At 35.3% G+C, this 19164-nt stretch overlaps 1 protein-coding gene across 1 annotated transcript; it reads left to right on the top strand.

Moving 5' to 3' along the window:
• Positions 1 to 2214: 2214 nt before the first annotated feature.
• Positions 2215 to 18315, top strand: LOC102498422 (ethylmalonyl-CoA decarboxylase; the record flags this gene model as incomplete). The annotated part of the gene is given in 3 exon segments (XM_006144262.2): positions 2215 to 2267; positions 3958 to 4038; positions 17797 to 18315. Coding segments are annotated over 3 exon segments (543 nt in total), but the record flags the coding sequence as incomplete, so codon positions are not given.
• Between the last annotated feature and the right edge of the window lie 849 nt (positions 18316 to 19164).

Below are 19164 nucleotides of genomic sequence, written 5' to 3'. Positions count from 1 at the left end.
GAAAGAATAAAGTTTAAAACAATCTTATGTAAATATTAACCTCATAATACAATTTGGATTTGATGCTGCAGATGTTTTATAGATGAAAAAGATATCTCTTTTTAAAGGAAAGACGTAATTAAAGTCCAAATATATATGTCAGGATGTGGAGAAATAAAAACCTGCTTACTCTGCAATAAATGGGTATAATTCCTAAAGGAAAAAATCTCACATTTTAGAGGCCCTTATATTCTTAATCTAGCTTAAAAGTAATATCCTCCTTTGCCCCCCGATCATACTACTTTTCTGCCAATCTAATGTTGCTTTGTTGTCTGCTGCTTAAATTTCTAGTGACCCTAAAATTCATTCTTGTGTGACTTTTCTGTTTGTTACTACTACTGCTACTATACAGTTCCATTTGATAAAAATTTTATTTTTTCTATAAACCCTTCCATGTATTTTGAGGAAATGAATAAACCCATATAACAAAAGTCTTCTTAATGACTCTAGGATAAGATATTTTAACAGGCTGGGTATTTTGTATGTTAGAGCAAGTATATGATGTTTATAGTTCCTTTTGGCACTCTGACTAGACATTGTGCTTCTTACATTTGCTTTAAAGGGACAAGCACAGTTGGCGCTCAGGGCATCATCCAGATAGGATGAAAATATTACTGTCTGCAGCACCTTTCATTTAGAACTTCACAGCCTCCTTTTTTTTTTTTTAAGATTGCTATAAGCCCATAATCCTGTCTCCATTCTCCTCTTTGGATTCTGGACACATACATATATATGCAGTGTGTCTGTTTGCCTTCCTTCCTTCCTTCCTTCCTTCCTTCCTTCCTTCCTTCCTTCCTTCCTTCCTTCCTTCTTTCTTCTTTCTCTCTTCTCTCCTCTCCACTTCTCTCCTCTTGTCTTCTCTTTTTTTCTTCCTGAGAGATTTTTGCCATAGGGTGCTTGTGCTTGCCAGAGAGACAGAGAAAAAGAGAGAAATCACCCCCCGGGGGATAGCCATGCTGGAATCCCTTCTTCTCTATTCTCCTCTAGAGATTTTGGGCATGCATGCACATGCACCCGGTGTTATTTCAAGCTGCTGGGTCCAAGACTTGAACTGCAGTTGCCATTTTGGTCCAGTGCCTGAACTACTACACCACCTGCTGGCCCTACGCAGTATATTTTTCAAGCTGCCAGATCTGGGACTGGAACTGGACAATGGGCCATGGGGATCCAGCTGCTTTAATTTCTGCAACATCTTCTGGCCCTGCCTCAAACTTTCATACTTAAGAGCAGAGCTAACTTTTCGGTTATCCCCTACCCTCAACTTTATCACAGGTAAAAGTTTATTTTTTATTGACTTATTTTCTTTCTTTAGCCCAGTGAGGAGACTGACCATTTAACCAATGTTGACTCATTAGCTTTGGGTGACAAATTTAATTCTTATTTTATTTCCAGGTCATATTTGCCAATAGTATGAAATCTCTTTTATGCTATGTTTAAAACCAAAACATCCTTACTATCTCACTACCAATACTATTAGTGACATTAATAATGATGATAGATAACTTTTTTGTTCTCTTACTATGTTACCAGGCACTGTTCTAAGCTTTTTATAATGGATCATAACTTATTTAATCATTAATAACACCCCTAATGAAATAGGTCCTATTAGAATATTAACATAATATTAAATAATGATTATCATTATTAATCATTATTTAGTCAAAAATATCAATAGAACTAATTTTAAGATTTTTAAGAAATTTGTAATTTGTGGAATTAACAATATACAAATCTGAGAAGTACAAGGAAACCAAAACTTAACAGAATTTCTCTGTTCCTCTCTTCCTTCTTTTATTTGTTTATCTTCTTGGAGACAATAGATTGATTTATGCCTCTTTTCCCTATATTCCCTATGTAGAATTCCATACTATTCTAGGGTATGTTATCGATTCTCACAATAGAATTCCATACTGTTCTAGGGCTTATTAACTGATTCTCACAACTACATGTGTATGTGCTAATACTCATGCAGAGCTGAGCTCAAAGAGTCCTAGGATATCCACAGAGTCAAATAATAGCATAGCATGGATTTCAGACAGCAACGTAGAGTTTAAATAGAGCTTTATTTTTTTTTAAATATATATTTTGGGCTTCATTTTTTGAAACCTGAATTAAAAATTCTAATGTAATACATTTCTATTATACCTTTGCTTTTATGCTTATTTTTATTTAAAGGATGGAATGGCCTTAAGTATGTTCATGCAGAACACCTTAACAAGATTTACGAGGTAATGTATCTTTTTTGAAAATATGATTTCTAAAAGACTGAAATAGTTCTTTATTTCTTCATTATTTGCACCAGTTCAAATAAAAAACTAGCTGATTTTCTAATTATACTTATTCTAAAGATTAACTATTTCTTTGAGCCATTGTGGGCTATTATTTAAATAAATGTTAGTGGAATACATACATGTATTTTAAAAATAAGACAAATAGGGATTTAAAAAAAAAAACATAAGATCCAGCCTTTTTTTTTAAAAGAGCTTAGATGACTACCTATATTAAGGAATAGACGTGGAGAAAGTTAAGTACAGATAAGAGAACAGGATAAGGTCACTGATCAAGAGATGACACATAAAGATTACTTAATATTCAAAATTCATAGAATGTAGTAAATAAAGTAGTCTTCACCCAGAGGAGAGAGGGAAAGAACCCTATAGTTTGAAGAAGGCTTTTGCAGCTTTCTGAGGAAAATGAATTCACTTTACATAGATAAAGAACAAAAGGGAAAAAATTCTTCTTGGCCCATCACTATGCATTTGGGGTTACAAACTGTGACATGTTTTGGCTATTAGTTTTTTAGTTTCATGTTTCTAAATGTATAATTTAAAAATTATAAAAACTAAGGAAGATGATATTTATTTAAGCATACTTAGTAACTGGATATTCCCATCTTTTGAGTACCATTCTATCTGAGTCTAGACAGAGTAATACAATCATAACATTACTATTTAAAGATTTCTTTCATTGTCTTAGTTCTTTTTTCAGATTCTTCTTCCATATTGCATTTAACTTTTTCTTGAGTAATCTGAAAAGTTACTCTTTTTTTTTTTTCCTCTCTGGGAATAGTGCATATTAAGAAATTTTCGATTACTTTATACCTGCAGCTTTGCAGTATGGTTAGAACTTAAAAAACATTTGATATTTTTAAAACATTTTAGATTTATCTTGTAGTATTCACACATTTCTGCAAAGTGAGTCTTTGTAAACAGGAAAGGTAAGATTTATTTTTACCACAGTATTATGCTTTTATATACAATTAGTCTATAGATCATTTCCTAGAGGAAGAAAGCAACCCTGAACAGGGTGTGGTCATGCTGCAATCCCTTTTCCTGCATTTCTCCATCTCGTTGGAATCTGAGCACTCATCCACATGTGCCCAGCATGTTTTCAAGCCGCTGGGCCTAGGACTCTAACCATGTTGGGCCATGGGGAGCTAGCTTCCTTGACCACTATGGAGCTGGCCTGAGAAAATTTTTGGTAGAAATATTCATAACACAGTTTTGAAGCTCTGTCTTCTGTATTACATTTTCTCCCTTTGAATGCAACCTTAATTTTCTTACCCTTTAATATCAATAAAAATGAACTAAGACAATGTCATTTTCAATTATTCCCCATTGTTAGTTACTGAGAAGTTCTAGGAACTATAAATTACTGAAAAACATCCATTTATTTGAGAGTTATAATATGGCTGTAGTTCAAAAATATGCAGTGATTCTGGGAGGTATTTTGATAAACTTACATGACAGATAGTATGAATTATTCATATTATACCATTTTTCTTCTCATGGTATGCACTTTATTATAAAAAAAGTGTAGTAATTTTGTTGCCACTGCATTGTAAGATTTTAAAAAATAATGCTTATAAACTAATATTGAAATAAAAATATTAATATCCATATATCCTTCAACATACAGGCTTCCTTTAATAAGCGTTGCACTGATTCAAGGTCGAGCCCTGGGTGGAGGAGCAGAATTAACTACAGCATGTGATTTCAGGTAAGATAAAAATTGTATTACTTTTCCACAAATATAATTAACATATGCTCAAGTTTATTTTTTATCTTAAGATCAATATTTTACATATTCTTAGGATAACCAGTTTGTGAATATTTTATTTCTGTGAGTTATTAGAGTAGTTTTAGTCTAGTATAATAACTCTATTATTTTATTACTATGCATTTCAAAAACTTAACAAGGTAGTAAAGGATCAATCCATAGTAGCAAAACCCATGGGAGGAAAGCTAAGGAAATATATCAAACTTTAAAATCCAAAAGAATTATACAAAGAAAAGTAAACAACTAAAAAAAAAAATAAAGAAGAACGGAGAAAGAGATAATGCTATAGCTATCTTCAACAATTAAAGGAGGTTTTCTGGGATGCGGAGTTGATGAAGTGATTAAGGTGCTAAACTCTCACATGGCCGATCATGGTTGGAGTTCTGGACCTGGTGGCTTGAAAATTATGCCTGGTGTGTGTGAGACATATTCAAAGAATTCTAAACTATATACAAGTGAACATTACTACACTTAAAAATCCTCTAATAAAAGTAAGTGCAACTTAAGACTTTTTTAGTTTATTTCTTAGGGACTCACAAAGGTTATATTGCTGGACTCCCACATAGTTGGCTGCGGTTTGAGTCCCAGAATCCCAGGAGGAGAACGGATAAGGGATTGTGGCATGGTGTGGCCATTTCTCCTGGGGTGGTGGTGGTGGTGTGATTTCTCACTTTCTCTCTCACAGGTTTTTTTGTCTCTCTCTGGTGAGTGCCAGTGCCCTATGGCAAAAACCTAAAAAAAAAAAAAAAAAAAAAGAGGTTTTCTGAGATCCATTTCATAGCTTCAGTTTACTATGATTTATTGCAGCTTTGTTGGGCTTTGAGGAAGACCAGAGAATAAGGTTAGAGAAAGTTGTTTGGAACCAATAGTTCTTCAATCCCTAGAATTATTTTTCATATTTGATAGCTATACTTTTGGGTTGTTGGAAATGTCATGATGTATTTTTTCTATGTTTTTCTGTGCAAAAGTGCATCATGACATTTTCAACAACCTGATATGTAGGAATGACATTTTGTAGACTTTACATGTGCTTGAAACTGCTTTTATGAATTATTATCAATTTATTTAAATTATGTCACTTGTAGTTGCATAAACAGCTATTTTGTCACTTGTAGTTTCATAAACAGCTATTTAAAAACAGTTTTGGTGTATAAGAATTTGCAGAGATTCTACCCCTTTGGAAACTAGTACTTCCTAAATGAATGAGATTCTGGTACATGATGAAGAATGGTCAATTCTTAGGACAGTGCCCTCTGCTGTCGTCAGTGTAGACTGCATGAGGATGCTGCTACATTTCATTGTGTGAAGAGGAAGCAGTGATTGGCCTTATGGGTAATGTGAAACCAAATAGGAAGTGTTCAGTGTGTGAAAGGATTAACTCCTTTCCTCACTTTACCTTGAAGTATATATTCTTAGGAAATATATCATTTAAATATATATAAGTATATATATATTATAATTATACATATAATTTATACATTCTATAGGGCATATAAGTATAAAAATATATTTTATAATGTGTATTTAAAATATATATGTGTTTAGAGATAGTCAGAGAATTCTAAGCTATATACAAGTGAACATTACTACACTTAAAAATCCTCTAGTAAAAGTAAGTGCAACTTAAGACTTTTTTTAGTTTATTTCTTAGGGACTCACAAAGGTTATATTGCTGGACTCCCACATAGTTTGAGTTTGCGGTTTGAGTTCCAGGCTTAGAATTCATGCCAGGCGTGTGTGTGTGTGTGCGCGCGTGCGTGCCCAGGGTCCAGAGAAGAGAATAGAGAAGAGACTGCAGCGTGACCATCCTCCCCACCACGGAGGGTGATTTCTTGCTTCCTCTCTCTTTGTCTCTCTCTCTCTCCAGTGAGCACACATGCCCTATAGCAAAAATCTCTCTAAAAAAATAAAAAAACCTTATTTCTTCTATGAGTGAGAGCGAGAGAGATAGACAGAGAGACAACACCGCTAACAGTGTCTTGATATCATGATTCACCCCCAGTGTCAGCCAGCTCCAGATCATGGGTACACGAATGTCCTCCATATTCAGGGAGGGCTCCAGGCTTAAACCATGAAATCTGCCACAGGAGATTGCCTCAGTATTTGATAGCTATACTGTTGGGTTATCAGAAATGTCATGATGTGTTTTTTTCTATGCAAAAATGCATCATAACTTTTCCAACAACCTATAGGAATGACATTTTGTAGACTCTACAGGTAGACTCTACAGAGCTTTGTGTTTTACTGCTGTCTAACCATTTGACCTTGCAAATAAAGACTAGTTGTTTTTTCAAGAAAGCGAAAATTTTCTAACATAAAATCTCCTGTTAGTCTTTAAGCTAGCATACACTCTTTATGCTAACAATGTAACCTTAATTATACCTGCAAAGTGTCTTTTACCATATAAACTAATGTATGTATAGATTCTAGGGATTAGGGCATGGACATTCTTTGGGGACTGTTCTACCTACACAGGTGAGCTTGGCATAGAGCAAATATATTGTGGGGAAGGGGTTCTTCAAAAAGTTCATGAGAAATGTACATTATGAGTAAATTAGGCGTGGATTTAAAAATGTTTTGCACCAAAATAAAATTTAATTCAATTTTCCACCAACTTTAAAGTTTACTCATGTATTTAACTTATAAAGGGTTCAGTGACGCAGAGATGATTTTAAATGTAGTTATAGTTGGGACCAGCAGTTGGCATAATGACTGTGTCGCTGGACTCCCATGTAGTCGACCGTGGTTTGAGTCCCAGACCTGGGGGTTTAAACTCATGCCAGGCGCATGAGCATGCGTGCCCAAGATCCTGAGAGAAGAATGGAGGAGAAGGGATTGTCATGTGGTCACCCCCCCGGGGGGGGGGTGATTTCTCACTTTCTGTCTCTCTGTCTCTCTCTGCCTTTCTGGCAAACGCCCGTGCCCTATAGCCAAAACCTCTCCATGCCCCTCCCAAAAGAAACCTCTCTTAGGAAAAAGAAAAAAAAAAGAGCACTGGACTCCCACATGGCCAACTGTGGTTCAAGTCCTGGACCTGGTAGCTTATTTCTTACTTTTTCTCTCTCTCTGTCTCTCTCTGGTCAAATTAAAAATAAATAAATAAAGTTAAATAAAATAATTCCTTAAAAAAAAGGCTTTCTATAAACCCAGGGAATAGAGGAATTCACTCATGTTTCTTCTAGTACTTGTTTAGTTTTATATTTTACATTTTAAAATATCTAATCCATTTTTATCTTATTTTTATTTTATGTATGCTGTGAGTAATGAATTTTATTTTATCTTTTTTTCAGATGGCTATTTGTCCCAAATATTTATTGTAAAAGGCCTTCTGTATTCTAGGATTTGAGTTACCACTTATTAAATTTTCACTTGCAGTTGAGTCTATTGATAGACTTTTTATTCTGTTCCATTGTTTCCAATATTTCTCTACCACAATAATACTACAATAACTATTTTATACATAAAGTTTTTTTCACAGTTCAGATTATTTCTTGAAAATGAGTCCTGTAAGCAAGTAAAGTACTTAATCAAAGGATATAAAAATGTTCAAGGCTTTTGATATATATTGCCAAGTGTCCTCTAAGAAATATTTGTCCAATTTATACTGCTACCAGCAGAGAGAGAGAATATCCTTTCTTAAAATGATTATAAAAGATCTTTTCTCATTTTGATCATCAAAAATTAAATTTCAATTTAATATTTATATTTAGAGATTTTTGTTGAAGTATAAGTTTTGAATTGTATGTATATCTGTGTGTGAATTATTTGCATTTTATTTTCCCATTTTTCTTTTGGGATATTGAGCTATTTGTACATGAGATGAAAATCACATTTTTATTCTTTTATCTCCCTAGTGAAATAAAGTTTTCAACTATGCAATTTAGAACCTGCCAATCTAATTTGTTTCCAACCTCTAACATTGTTTTCATGAATACAAATAATCCTCAGCCCCAGGTATTACAATTTCCAGCTGCTACCCAGTAGTTCAAAGATATAATAGAAGGAAGAGGAGCTGTAAACATGTTTTTCTCAAGGGAGCTTACTAAAGGTAACCCTTTGGTAGAAAATATGTATATAATATATACACTTAGACATACACAAATGTGTGCATACCCCCTCCACAGCCACAACCCCAAAAGGACTAATTCCATTTTTTCACTAGATATTGCCAATATTCTCAATATGACATTTCCGTCTCAGGAAGCAGTCACATTGCCTATGTTGCTTTGTTTTGTAGTTACCACCACATTACTAGAAATTCTTACCCTACAGCATGTGATATTAAGAAAATCTACCTTTGATCATGCTAAAATTACTAACTGGGTATTAAAACCAGACTTGAATATCAGAAAACATGTTTGTATCTATTCCTCCCCTGCTCCATCACCACCATGTACACACACACATTTTCACTCATTCAGTCCTATACATTATTACTCAGTCCCTTGCTATAAATAGAATAGAGCTTCATGAGACCAATCAAGTGAGAGCTAGAAATTAGAAAAGTGAGGTTTAGGGAGAATCTTTGGTTTCTTCTATTTTCCATGGTTTGTCTTAGGAGGTGATGGCAGGTAGTAAGCAAAAGGTAAAAGGTGCCTGGAAAGCATGTGTGCAAATGGGGTCTTGCTTTTGAGGTCCTGTTGGTGGTCAGGGATGCAGTGGCTAATTCTGCAGTTCTCTATACCGTATTTCCCCATGTCAACTTAGTTTGCTTTGTCATCTTTGACTTTTTAGATGTAGTGTAAAGGTACAAGCAGTTTCTGTCTCTAAACTAAAGGTTATTTAAGCCAATGATTCTAAACTTAAATTTATGACATCATGTTAAATTTGTAACATCAGTGGGACAGCACGTGGTGTGGAGGTTTAAGGCGGTTGGATCCCACATGGTGGCCAACTCTGATTCAAGTCCCAGACCTGAGGGGCACATTTGCTTGAGTGCCCCAAATACCAAGAGAATGGAGAATGGATTTCTGTGTGTCCGTCCTCCCTGGGAGGGTAATCTCTCTCTCTCTCTCTCTTTTTCTGTCTCTCTCCAGCAAGTGTACATGCCCTGTAGCAGAAAATAAATAAATAAAATTGTAACATCAATGCTTGCTTGCTTTAAAAACTTTAAGTATACAGTTATGCTGTTACTTATGTTGCACAATTCTTAAAGAGTCTTCATGGAATAAGTGTTTTCTTTTTTTTTTTTTTTTAATCAGTTTGAAATATTTTGCTTTAGCCTTATCTGTAGTAAAACACAGCATTATTTTTGCCTTTATAATTATGTACCTCATAAGGACAATTTCGGTCATTGATGAACTACATATATGATAGATATAAGATTATAATGGAGCTAGGGAACCAGCAGTTAGTGTAATGGCTATGCCGCTGGACTCCCACGTAGTCGACCGCGGTTTGTGTCCCGGACCCGGTGGCTTAAACCTCACGCCGGGCGCGTGTGCGTGCGTGCCCAAGATCCCGAGAGGAGAATGGAGGAGAAGAGATTGCAGCGTGATAATCCCCCCTGGGGGGTGATTTCTCGCTTTCTGTCTCTATGTCTCTCTCTGTCTGTCTGGCGAGCGCACGCGCCCTACAGTGAAAATCTCTCCAAAAAAAAAAAAAAAAAGATTATAATGGAGCTAGTAAACTCCTATTGCCTATTCATATCATAGCCCTCATATTATTGGAGCACAAAGCATTACTCACGTGTTTGTGGTGAGGCTGGTACAAACAAACCTATTGCACTGCCAGTCATACAAAAGTATGGCACATGCAGTTATGTACAGTACATAATACTTGATAATTAAGAGCTATATTATTTGTTTATATGATATTTACCGTATTATACTTTTTAATCATTATTTTAGAGTGTACTCCATGTACTTATATATTAAAAAAAAATATTGGAAAACAGCACACCATTATGCTAGCAGCAGCCTCATACATCTTGAGTTTATGGCATCTCTTACTTGTGTCATTTTCCATTGTACTTGTTTTCATCTTCACTGTTCATTGTGGCCCTTGCAGTGGGACAAGATAGAAGGAAAATACAGTGATGTTGATACTCAACCTGTGTGTAGGCCTAGGTTAATATATGTGCTTGTGTCTTACTTTTAAAAATAAAGCTTAAGAAGATATATATATATATATATACACACACACACACACACACACATATATATACATACACACACATACATATACATATATATACACACAAACACACACATACACATGCATACATAATGTTAAAAATGGAAAAAAGCTTACAGAATTAGGATACAAAGAGAAAAAACTTTGAAGAGCTATACAGTGTGTTTTAAGCTAGATGTTACTACAGAAGATTAAAAAAGTTTAAGAGATTAAAAGGTTTACATAGTAAAGAAAGCTAGAGTAAGCTACAGTTAATTTGTCATTGAAGAAGAATATTTTTTAAAAAATTTGTGCGGCCTAAGTATATAGTTGTTATTTTTTGGATAGGTTTTCTGGTGAGAGACAGAGAGATAGAAAGTGAGAAATCACCCCCCAGGGGGGGATGGCCACACCGCAATCCCTTCTCCTCCATTCTCCTCTCGGGATCTTGGGCACGCACGCACATGCGCCTGGCGTGAGTTTACGCCACGGGGCTGGGATTCGAACCTCGGTCGGCTACATGGGAGTTCAGTGACATAGCCATTATGCTAACTGCTGTTCCCTAAGTATATAGTTTTATAAAGCATATAGTAGTGTACAGTATTGTCCTAGGCCTTCACATTTACTCACTACTCACTCACTTGACTCACCTAGGGCAATGTCAGTGCAGCAAGCTCTGTTCATAGTAAGTACCCTATAAAGGTGCACCATTTATCTTTTTCTCTGTATTTTTACTGTATCTTCTCTGTGTTGAGATACACAAATACCATGGTGCTCTAATTGCCTACAGTTCCAGTACAGTAACATGCTGTACAGGTTTGTAGCCCAGGAGCAATAAGCTATACCTTATAGCTTATGTGTATGGTAGGCTATTCCAACTAGGTTTGTGGAAGTTCACTCTATTACCCTTACATTATAATCAGATCACATAATGATGCATCTTAGAATGTATCCCTATACATGACTATATTTGGAAACACAAAAATTGTATTTGCTTTGTCGTCTCCATTTATATAATCAACATTTAAGATGGACAGTATACCATAATTTGCTGTGTTTAATACTGCGAATATAGCCGTCTACTTGTAATACTTTAGAGATTGAATATTAGTCCAGGAAACAAATTATACTCTCTCTCCAACAGAAACACTACTGTTCTATGTACTGATTAACTTAATCATAAACTTATCAATAATATCAACTTAATAAAAGCTAGAAAAATATTTTAATATGTGTCAGGATATAAAGTATGCACAACTTTATCTTTCCAAATAAAAGTATAAATAATGCTTTGTGCTCTATAGATGTGGTTGAGGCAGACACAGTTTTATGCTGATTCTTTTAAATATACAGGCACAGTCCCTCTAAGATTATCTGTAAAACAGCTGTGGAGTATATATGTTCAAAGTACCTGTCACTTATTTTAGCATTTTTGACTCATGATGATCCTAATACTGTTATTGTATTTATTTTATAGACAAGCAAACTGAAACTCAGAGATATTAATAACATCCTAAGATCTAGGGTTGAATTCCTATCCTCTCTGTATTGTTTTCCTTTGCTGTGGTTTTCATGGTATAGTGTGAGTCTAGTCTAGTGGTCATGCAAGGATTTAAAGCCAAGTAGTCTGGATCCTGAGTCCACTATGCTCTTCACATCAAAGGCATATATTTCACCGTAATAAAGAATAAAACGGAACTGTTAGAGATGAAAGCTGTAATATAGGAAATCAAAACCTCCGTTGAAAGTATTAAAAGTAGATTAGATCATGCAGAAGATTGCATCTCAGATGTAGAAGACAGAACCTCTGCTCTAGAAACATCACCAAAAAGACTGAGATAATAACCCTCAAAATGAGAATAATATACGAGTAATACTAGATAGCATTAAATTCCCAACTATCCAGATAATCAGTATCTCAGAAGGTGAAGAAATTAATAAGGGCATTGATAATCTATTCTAAGAAATCCTGGAAGAAAACTTTCAAAACCTAGAGAGACTTTCAAATATCCAGACCCAAGATATACAAAGGACTCACATAGAATCAACCCAAGAAGATCTTCTCCAAAGCACATCATAGCCAGATTGACCAAAACCATGGACAGAGACAAGATACAAAATTGGCAAGAAAGAGATGTCAAGTTACTTTCAAAGGATATCCCATAAGTCTAACATTGGACCTCTCATTGGAAATGATACAAGCAAGGAAAGAATGGGAAAATATATTCAAAGTGTTAAGTGGAAAACAGTTTCAAACAAGAATAGTATACTCAGCAAGATTATCCTTCATTTGGGAAGAAAGACAAAAACATTCCCAGATAAACAAAACCTTAAAGAATTTACCAACACCAGATCAGCTCTCCAAGAAATTCTGAAGGGAGTGCTATACCAGGAAAACTAAAGTGAGACACAAAGAAATAAGAGTATAAAACCACCCAAGAGAATGGCCAACTTAATGGTAGGGACAAGCCCGGAAAGGTCAATAATAACATTGAATGTTAACTTCCAGAATGCAAACAGAAAGATCGGATGACAGTAACAATGCAAATTCAACAGAAGAGAGATTAATTACATGAGACTCAACTGGTGAAATAGAATTTTTTAACTTTTGGCTAAAACATTACTGATTTTCTTCTATGCTTTGTTTTCCAGGTTAAAGGATTTTTGTCTTCTCTTGAGCTGTTGATAGGTTCATCTAACTACTATTTGAACTGAATCCTAACCTTTCTCCTAGCTTTTAAGTCTTAAGAAAATTTCTCTTAACATTTTTTGATTTTGATTAAAGCTAACACTGCTTTTCTTGAAATTAAAAATTGTATAGAAAATATATATTTAATGACTGCAGTAAGCTACATAGCCTCAGCTAGATGCTACTTTATGGTATGTTCATTCTATTCACTGAGTTTTATGCCTAAAGTTTATGTGTTCATAAACATGTATATATCTGCTCCACTTGCTATTGAAACTATTTTGAGTATTTAGATTAAGATCTTTTGTGAATCAATAAAATGTGAAAAAAAGGATGGGAATCATAGTGACCTATCTACCTTCTGGAATGTAAAAATTGAAAGAGGTAATGCATATATTCAGAAGAGAGTCCGATGAACAATTGCATGCTAAATGGCATAAATCTCTGACAGGCAATTTGACTTCCATATAAAGTGATAATTGTAGAAAGGGTTATAATAAAGTCTCAGATAACTTTTACCAAAAAAGGCGTATCTCTCTCGATTACATTATTTATGCATTTCCATCTTTTTTCAGAGTTTACTAGAGGTACCTTTAATAATAAACATTTTTTAAAACTATTTCTTACATAATTTTTACTAAAAACTATTAGTAAAACAGGTCATTTATTTTGTTAAGTTTTGCCAGAGAGCATGTGTGTTCACTGAGGACAAAGTGAGAAAACACTCCCCATCCTTTCACCCCCACCCTCACTCCCACCTCACTCCCAGGGAATGACCACAATCCCTTCTCCTCCATTTCTCCATCCTTTTGGGATTTTGGGCACACACACATATGTACCCCACATGTTTTGAAGTCACTAGGTCTGGGCCTCAAACCATGTAGTCTATCAAATGAAATTCAGCCAACTTAACCAATATGCCATGGGCTAGCCCAGTAATTTATTTTTTAAACTGTATTTCTAAAATACATTTGTTCAAAGACCTGAGTCTTTACTTTTTCTTTTTTTTAACAACAAAGTCTTGCAGTGTCATGCTCCTCTTGTCTCAGCCTCCAAGCTGAGACTACAGGTATAGACTCTTTTTCATAGATAGGTCTCACTATGTTGCCCAGGCCAGGCTTGAGCTTGAAGTCCTTCTGCCTCAACTTTTCTTAGTCACTGAGACCAGATAGGAGACCTAGTTTTGATTCTCAGTCCAACCTAAATGTTGGGTGTGGTGGGATCCACCAGTGGTCCCAATTGGAAGGTTGAAGGAGAAGGTTTACAACATGGTAAGTGAGATCTTATCTTTTTTTTTTTTAAATAATTATTTACTTTTACTTATTATAATACTTCAGTTTGACCAGAGAGATAGAGAGGAAGAGTGAGAAAGTAAGCCTCCAGGTCTGGGACTCAAACCGCAGACAACCATGTGGGAGTCCAGTGCCTTGACCACATACCACTTGCTGGACCCATGATTTTATTTTTTTTTAAAGAGATTTTTGCTGTAGAGCCTGAGTTCTCATTGGAGAGACAGAAACAGAGAGATAGAAAGCAAGAAATCATCCCCCCCCCGGGGGGGGGGTTGGCCATGCCACACTCCCTTCTCTATTCTCCTCTTGGGATTTTGGGCATGCCCACACGCTTGTCATGAATTTCAAACTGCTGGGTCCAGGACTCAAATCTCAGTCTACTACATGGAAGTCTAGCACCTTAACCACTACACCACCTCCTGGTTCCTAGAGATCCTGTCTTTAAAAAAAAAGGATGTTAGTGCTTGAGTTCAACAGGAATTCTTACAAAGATTACCTATTAATTGTTAGAGTTGTGAAATGGGATTTGAAAAGGTATCCATTATCTTATAAACAGAGCAAAGGGGGAAGAAACATGATACAAAGATGATAAAAACTTTTAGAAGCAAAGGATTCCATATTTAATTCTTAAGTGGAACAAGCCAGTCTATGAATGTATCTGTTCAACATATACTCAATGTCTGTGCTTTGTAGCAGTAACTGAAAGATTGGAAGATATCATTGCAGGGAGGACAACTATAGATACTAGAGACAGTGAGAGGGGGTAATGGGGTAGGAGAGAGGGGATCAGGGTTAAAACAAAGCACATTTAATAGACACAAAAGTGGAAAGTTACCTGCTGATGATAATGTAGATGATATTGTATTTGACTTGACTAATATGCACTGTATTCATGCTGGGAAAAACCATGTTGTACGCTGTAAAGATACACAGTGATTAAATGTAAATTAAAAACAATCATTTTTTTAAAATATAAATGTGCTTATGTAACAGGTAATAAATTTTGTTGTCATTAGCTTATCTACAGTATTGCAACAGCTAAGACTTTAAGCAGTTTTTATGTTGATCCTGAATTAACTTATTCCTGATATTTTTCTTCATTGTAGGTAGCATACTTTGAGCCAACTTAAGTGTCATTTTCAGGACTTAATTTAGAACAGTGATATATTTCACTCATTCTGTGAAAAGCTTTGGAGGATTAGATTCAATATTAATATTCCTATCTCCAAGGCTATTAGATATTGTATCTGTGATTTCTATTCCTTTTTAACATTATTTCCTGTTTATCATAACAAGGAAGTATCACCCTCATTAATTGTTGGGCTAGATGCAGATTCTTATGAGACTGGTATTTTCTTTCTCCCTATTTAAAAACTGGTTATTGAAAACTATTTTCGTAACAGAGGTAATCAAAAAGTTCATGGAAAATGCATATTATGAAAAAGTTGTGCATGGATTTCAAAATTTTTTACATCAACATAAACTCAGTATTTTGATTCCATTTTCCCACAAACTTTCTGAAGTTTCCTCATAACTGAGGCATATTTCCCTGTGTAGAAATTCACAGCTATGAAGTTCCCCAGTGGGTTAATAAATAGGCTTTTGTGACAGTTTTTCACTGTAATATTTCTCTTGATTAAACAAAGACTGAATTTGTTTTCTTGGTCTTAATAGAATGAAACAACCTGCACTTGAATATTTAACTTTGGAATGCCAATAACTTAAGGTCTTTTTTTTTTTATAATGAATAGTACGAAAGCAGTAATTTTCTTGAAAAAAAAAATTTAGACATGACATTTGGTCCAAACTCAGTCCTAAAGCTTCTTTTGAAGTATACTGTCAAAATAACTCACAGGCAGCATTTTCTAAAACGTATATTGCTTTCTTGGTCTGTTGCTAATATACAAATATTTAACTAGAAAATGTGAAGCGTTTTGCTATATCATCTCTTTCTGTGTTAACTCCCTTTTACTGTTTCACCTTGTTAATCACCCCATTCATAAAAATCCCACAATTTGCAGAAAATTAGCCCCTATGTAAAGTCACTGCTATCAGTCTAACCCAAACCACTATCAGTTTACTGGTATCCCTGCTTCTAGTCTTGGTTAGCTTACTAGTGTGAACCGTGAAATGAAGAGCACATATACTGAAGCCAAGCTACCTCAGTTTAAGTACTGGCTATTTCATAACTTACTTTAAGCAAACTCTTTAACTTGTTGCTTTAGCTTCCCCATCTGAAAAAATGAGGCTAATATTGTACCTTAAATGGGTGGTTCTGAGGGTTAAGTTCTTTAAAGAATTGGTTTAAGTTCTATTTAATTGCTAAATGAAGTCTTCATACAGGAACCAGAGCAACCCTTACAAAATAAGGCATATGCTTGTCCCTTGGTTGACCAACTAAGTATCTTACAAAATCTTAACTTCTTACTAAGGCCTATAAGACTTCTCTTCATCCCATTATTCTCTTTGCCTTCTTGATTCATTATATTAGCCCGGTCCTCAGAGATCCTAAACATTTCTACTTCAAAGCCTTTGTACTTAAAATTCTTTTTCCTGGGACAACTTTTTCAATTTTTGCATTGTTCATTCTTTTTTGTAACTGCTTAAATATTCCAAACCTTCTCCTCTAAAAGAGCACCTCTCTAATAAATACACATTCATTTGTTTCTTGCTTTATTTATTTACTTTTATAGCATTTGTCTCTGCTGGAGTTTTTTAGTGTCTTTTCCTCCATGCTAGAATGTAAGCTCCTGAGCACAAAAAAAATTTTTTTTTTTAAATCTGTTGTCTCAGCACCTAGAATGCAACCTGGTATTAGTCATGCTTAGTATTTGCTGGGTAGATGCTGGGTTGAAAACAAAACTTCTTTTTCTGAAGATTAATGAAGATAGTCTTACTATGCTTTTTGTTGGGTTGTCAGAAAAGTCATGACATGTTTTTCTATGCAAAAATGCAGCATGACATTTCTGACAACCCGTCATTTTTTTTTTCATGGTATGCACTTGACATTTCCTATTCCCATACTGTTACTTAATCCAGTTTGTCTCATTACTCCACCATTCACTTTAGATAAAACTTTGGACTTAATGGCTATGTCACTGGACTCCCACGTAGTCGACGCGGTTTGAGTCCTGAACCAGGTGGATTAAAACTCATGTTGGGCATGTGTGCGTGTGTGCCCAAGATCCCAAGAGGAGAATGGAGGAGAAGGGATTGCTGCGTGGCCATCCCCCCCTGGGGGGTGATTTCTCGCTTTCTATCTGCCTCTCTCTGTCTGGCGAGCACACATGCCCTATAGCAAAAACCTCTCCAAAAAACAAGAAACAAAAAAAATCTTTGGACTTTTAAGAAAAAAATACAGACTCAGTTTGCAGAGTAAAGGATAAGCAAGCACAAAAAGAAATGCTGAGATTGTTTTCAAAGGGAAGTGTTAGTGTTAAGTACTGTGTAGTAAATCAAATTTTAGATAGAAAGCATGTCTAAAATTCAATTTTTACTATATCTGCCTATGAAGATGTCTTATAAGATCATGAATAGGTTAATGCTTTATAAATGTAGCATATATATGTAGTTACAATTAAGGTTTTTTTTCTTCTTTTGCAGACTAATGACTCCAGAGAGTGAGATCAGATTTGTCCACAAGGAAATGGGTATAATACCAAGTTGGGGTGGCACTACCCGGCTGGTTGAAATAATTGGCAGTAGACAAGCTCTCAAAGTGTTAAGTGGGGCCCTCAAACTGAATTCACAAAGAGCTTTAAGCATAGGAATGGTGGAAGAGGTCTTGCAGTCTTCAGATGAAACTAAATCTCTAGAAGAGGCACAAGAGTGGCTAAAACAGTTTGTCAACGGACCTTCAAAAGTAATTAGAACTTTGAAAAAATCTGTTATTTCAGGCAAAGAGCTGTGTATGGAGGAGGCATTACAGAATGAAAGAGATCTTTTAGGAACAGTTTGGGGTGGACCTGCAAATTTAGAGGCTATTGCTAGGAAAGGGAAATTTAACAAGTAACTTTTAAAATGTGAATGTACTGTTAAGCTCTGATTAATATGTATAAAGGCTAAATATTAAGATATGAGCATCAGAATTAAAGGATATGACTACTATTCAGATTGAAAGAATTTTGACTACCTGAACTCATTGGCCTCTTAGCTTTGTTTACCAAATACTCAGTGGGGTATTGCTCAAATAATCTGCAACATTTGGCTAGAATATGCCACTTCTGGCTTAAAAATTATTGCTTCATAGTGCAGTCGTTAAGCCCCGTGCACAGGGAGTAGGACCCCATGTGTCTATACCATGGTTCAAATTCCAGCCACTTCCAGCTTGAAGAACATGCTGAGCACATGTACATGCATGCCTCAAATCCTGATGGGGTGGAGAAATGGAGGAGAAAGGATTTTGGCATGACCACACCCTATTGGGAGGTGCTTTCTCTTTGGCAAGCACATGTACACTTTAGCAATAAAAGCAAAGGGAACCCTCCCACCCCCCGAAACTATTGATATTAATTTCTATATTCCCACACTTCTTAGATTATAATCAAAGATCAGTTTTTAGAAGTCAAAGTTTCTGGGGAAAGGAGGTGGTATGGTGGTTAAGGCATTGGACTCCCACATGGCCAACTGTGGTTTGAGTCCTGGACCTGGTAGCTTGCTTTCTCACTCTCCCTCCCACTTTCCCTTTCTCTCTGGTGAGTTCATATGCCCTTTAGAACATTTAAAAATAATTCTCTTTAAAAGGTAAAAAGCTTCTACACAAAATCTTTTCCTGGGGTATTTTTTATAACATTTTTGTTGTTACCTTGAAATAATCTTCAAAAATAACTAGAGGAACCCTGCAGTTAAAGAACAAAAGTATGAAAGGATCAGGGGACAAGAAAATAAGAAAAGTTATGATCAATTATCTTCTGCTTCAAGCAGCTGGAATTGTCATGGAAATGGGCATTTAAAAAAAATTGTACCCTGCTA

This window comes from Tupaia chinensis, unplaced genomic scaffold (assembly GCF_000334495.1).
Source record: "Tupaia chinensis unplaced genomic scaffold, TupChi_1.0 Scaffold000117_1, whole genome shotgun sequence".
Taxonomy (NCBI): Eukaryota; Metazoa; Chordata; class Mammalia; order Scandentia; family Tupaiidae; genus Tupaia; species Tupaia belangeri.
Note: the sequence above shows the minus strand (reverse complement) of the source record. Positions and strands in the feature narration are given on the sequence as shown.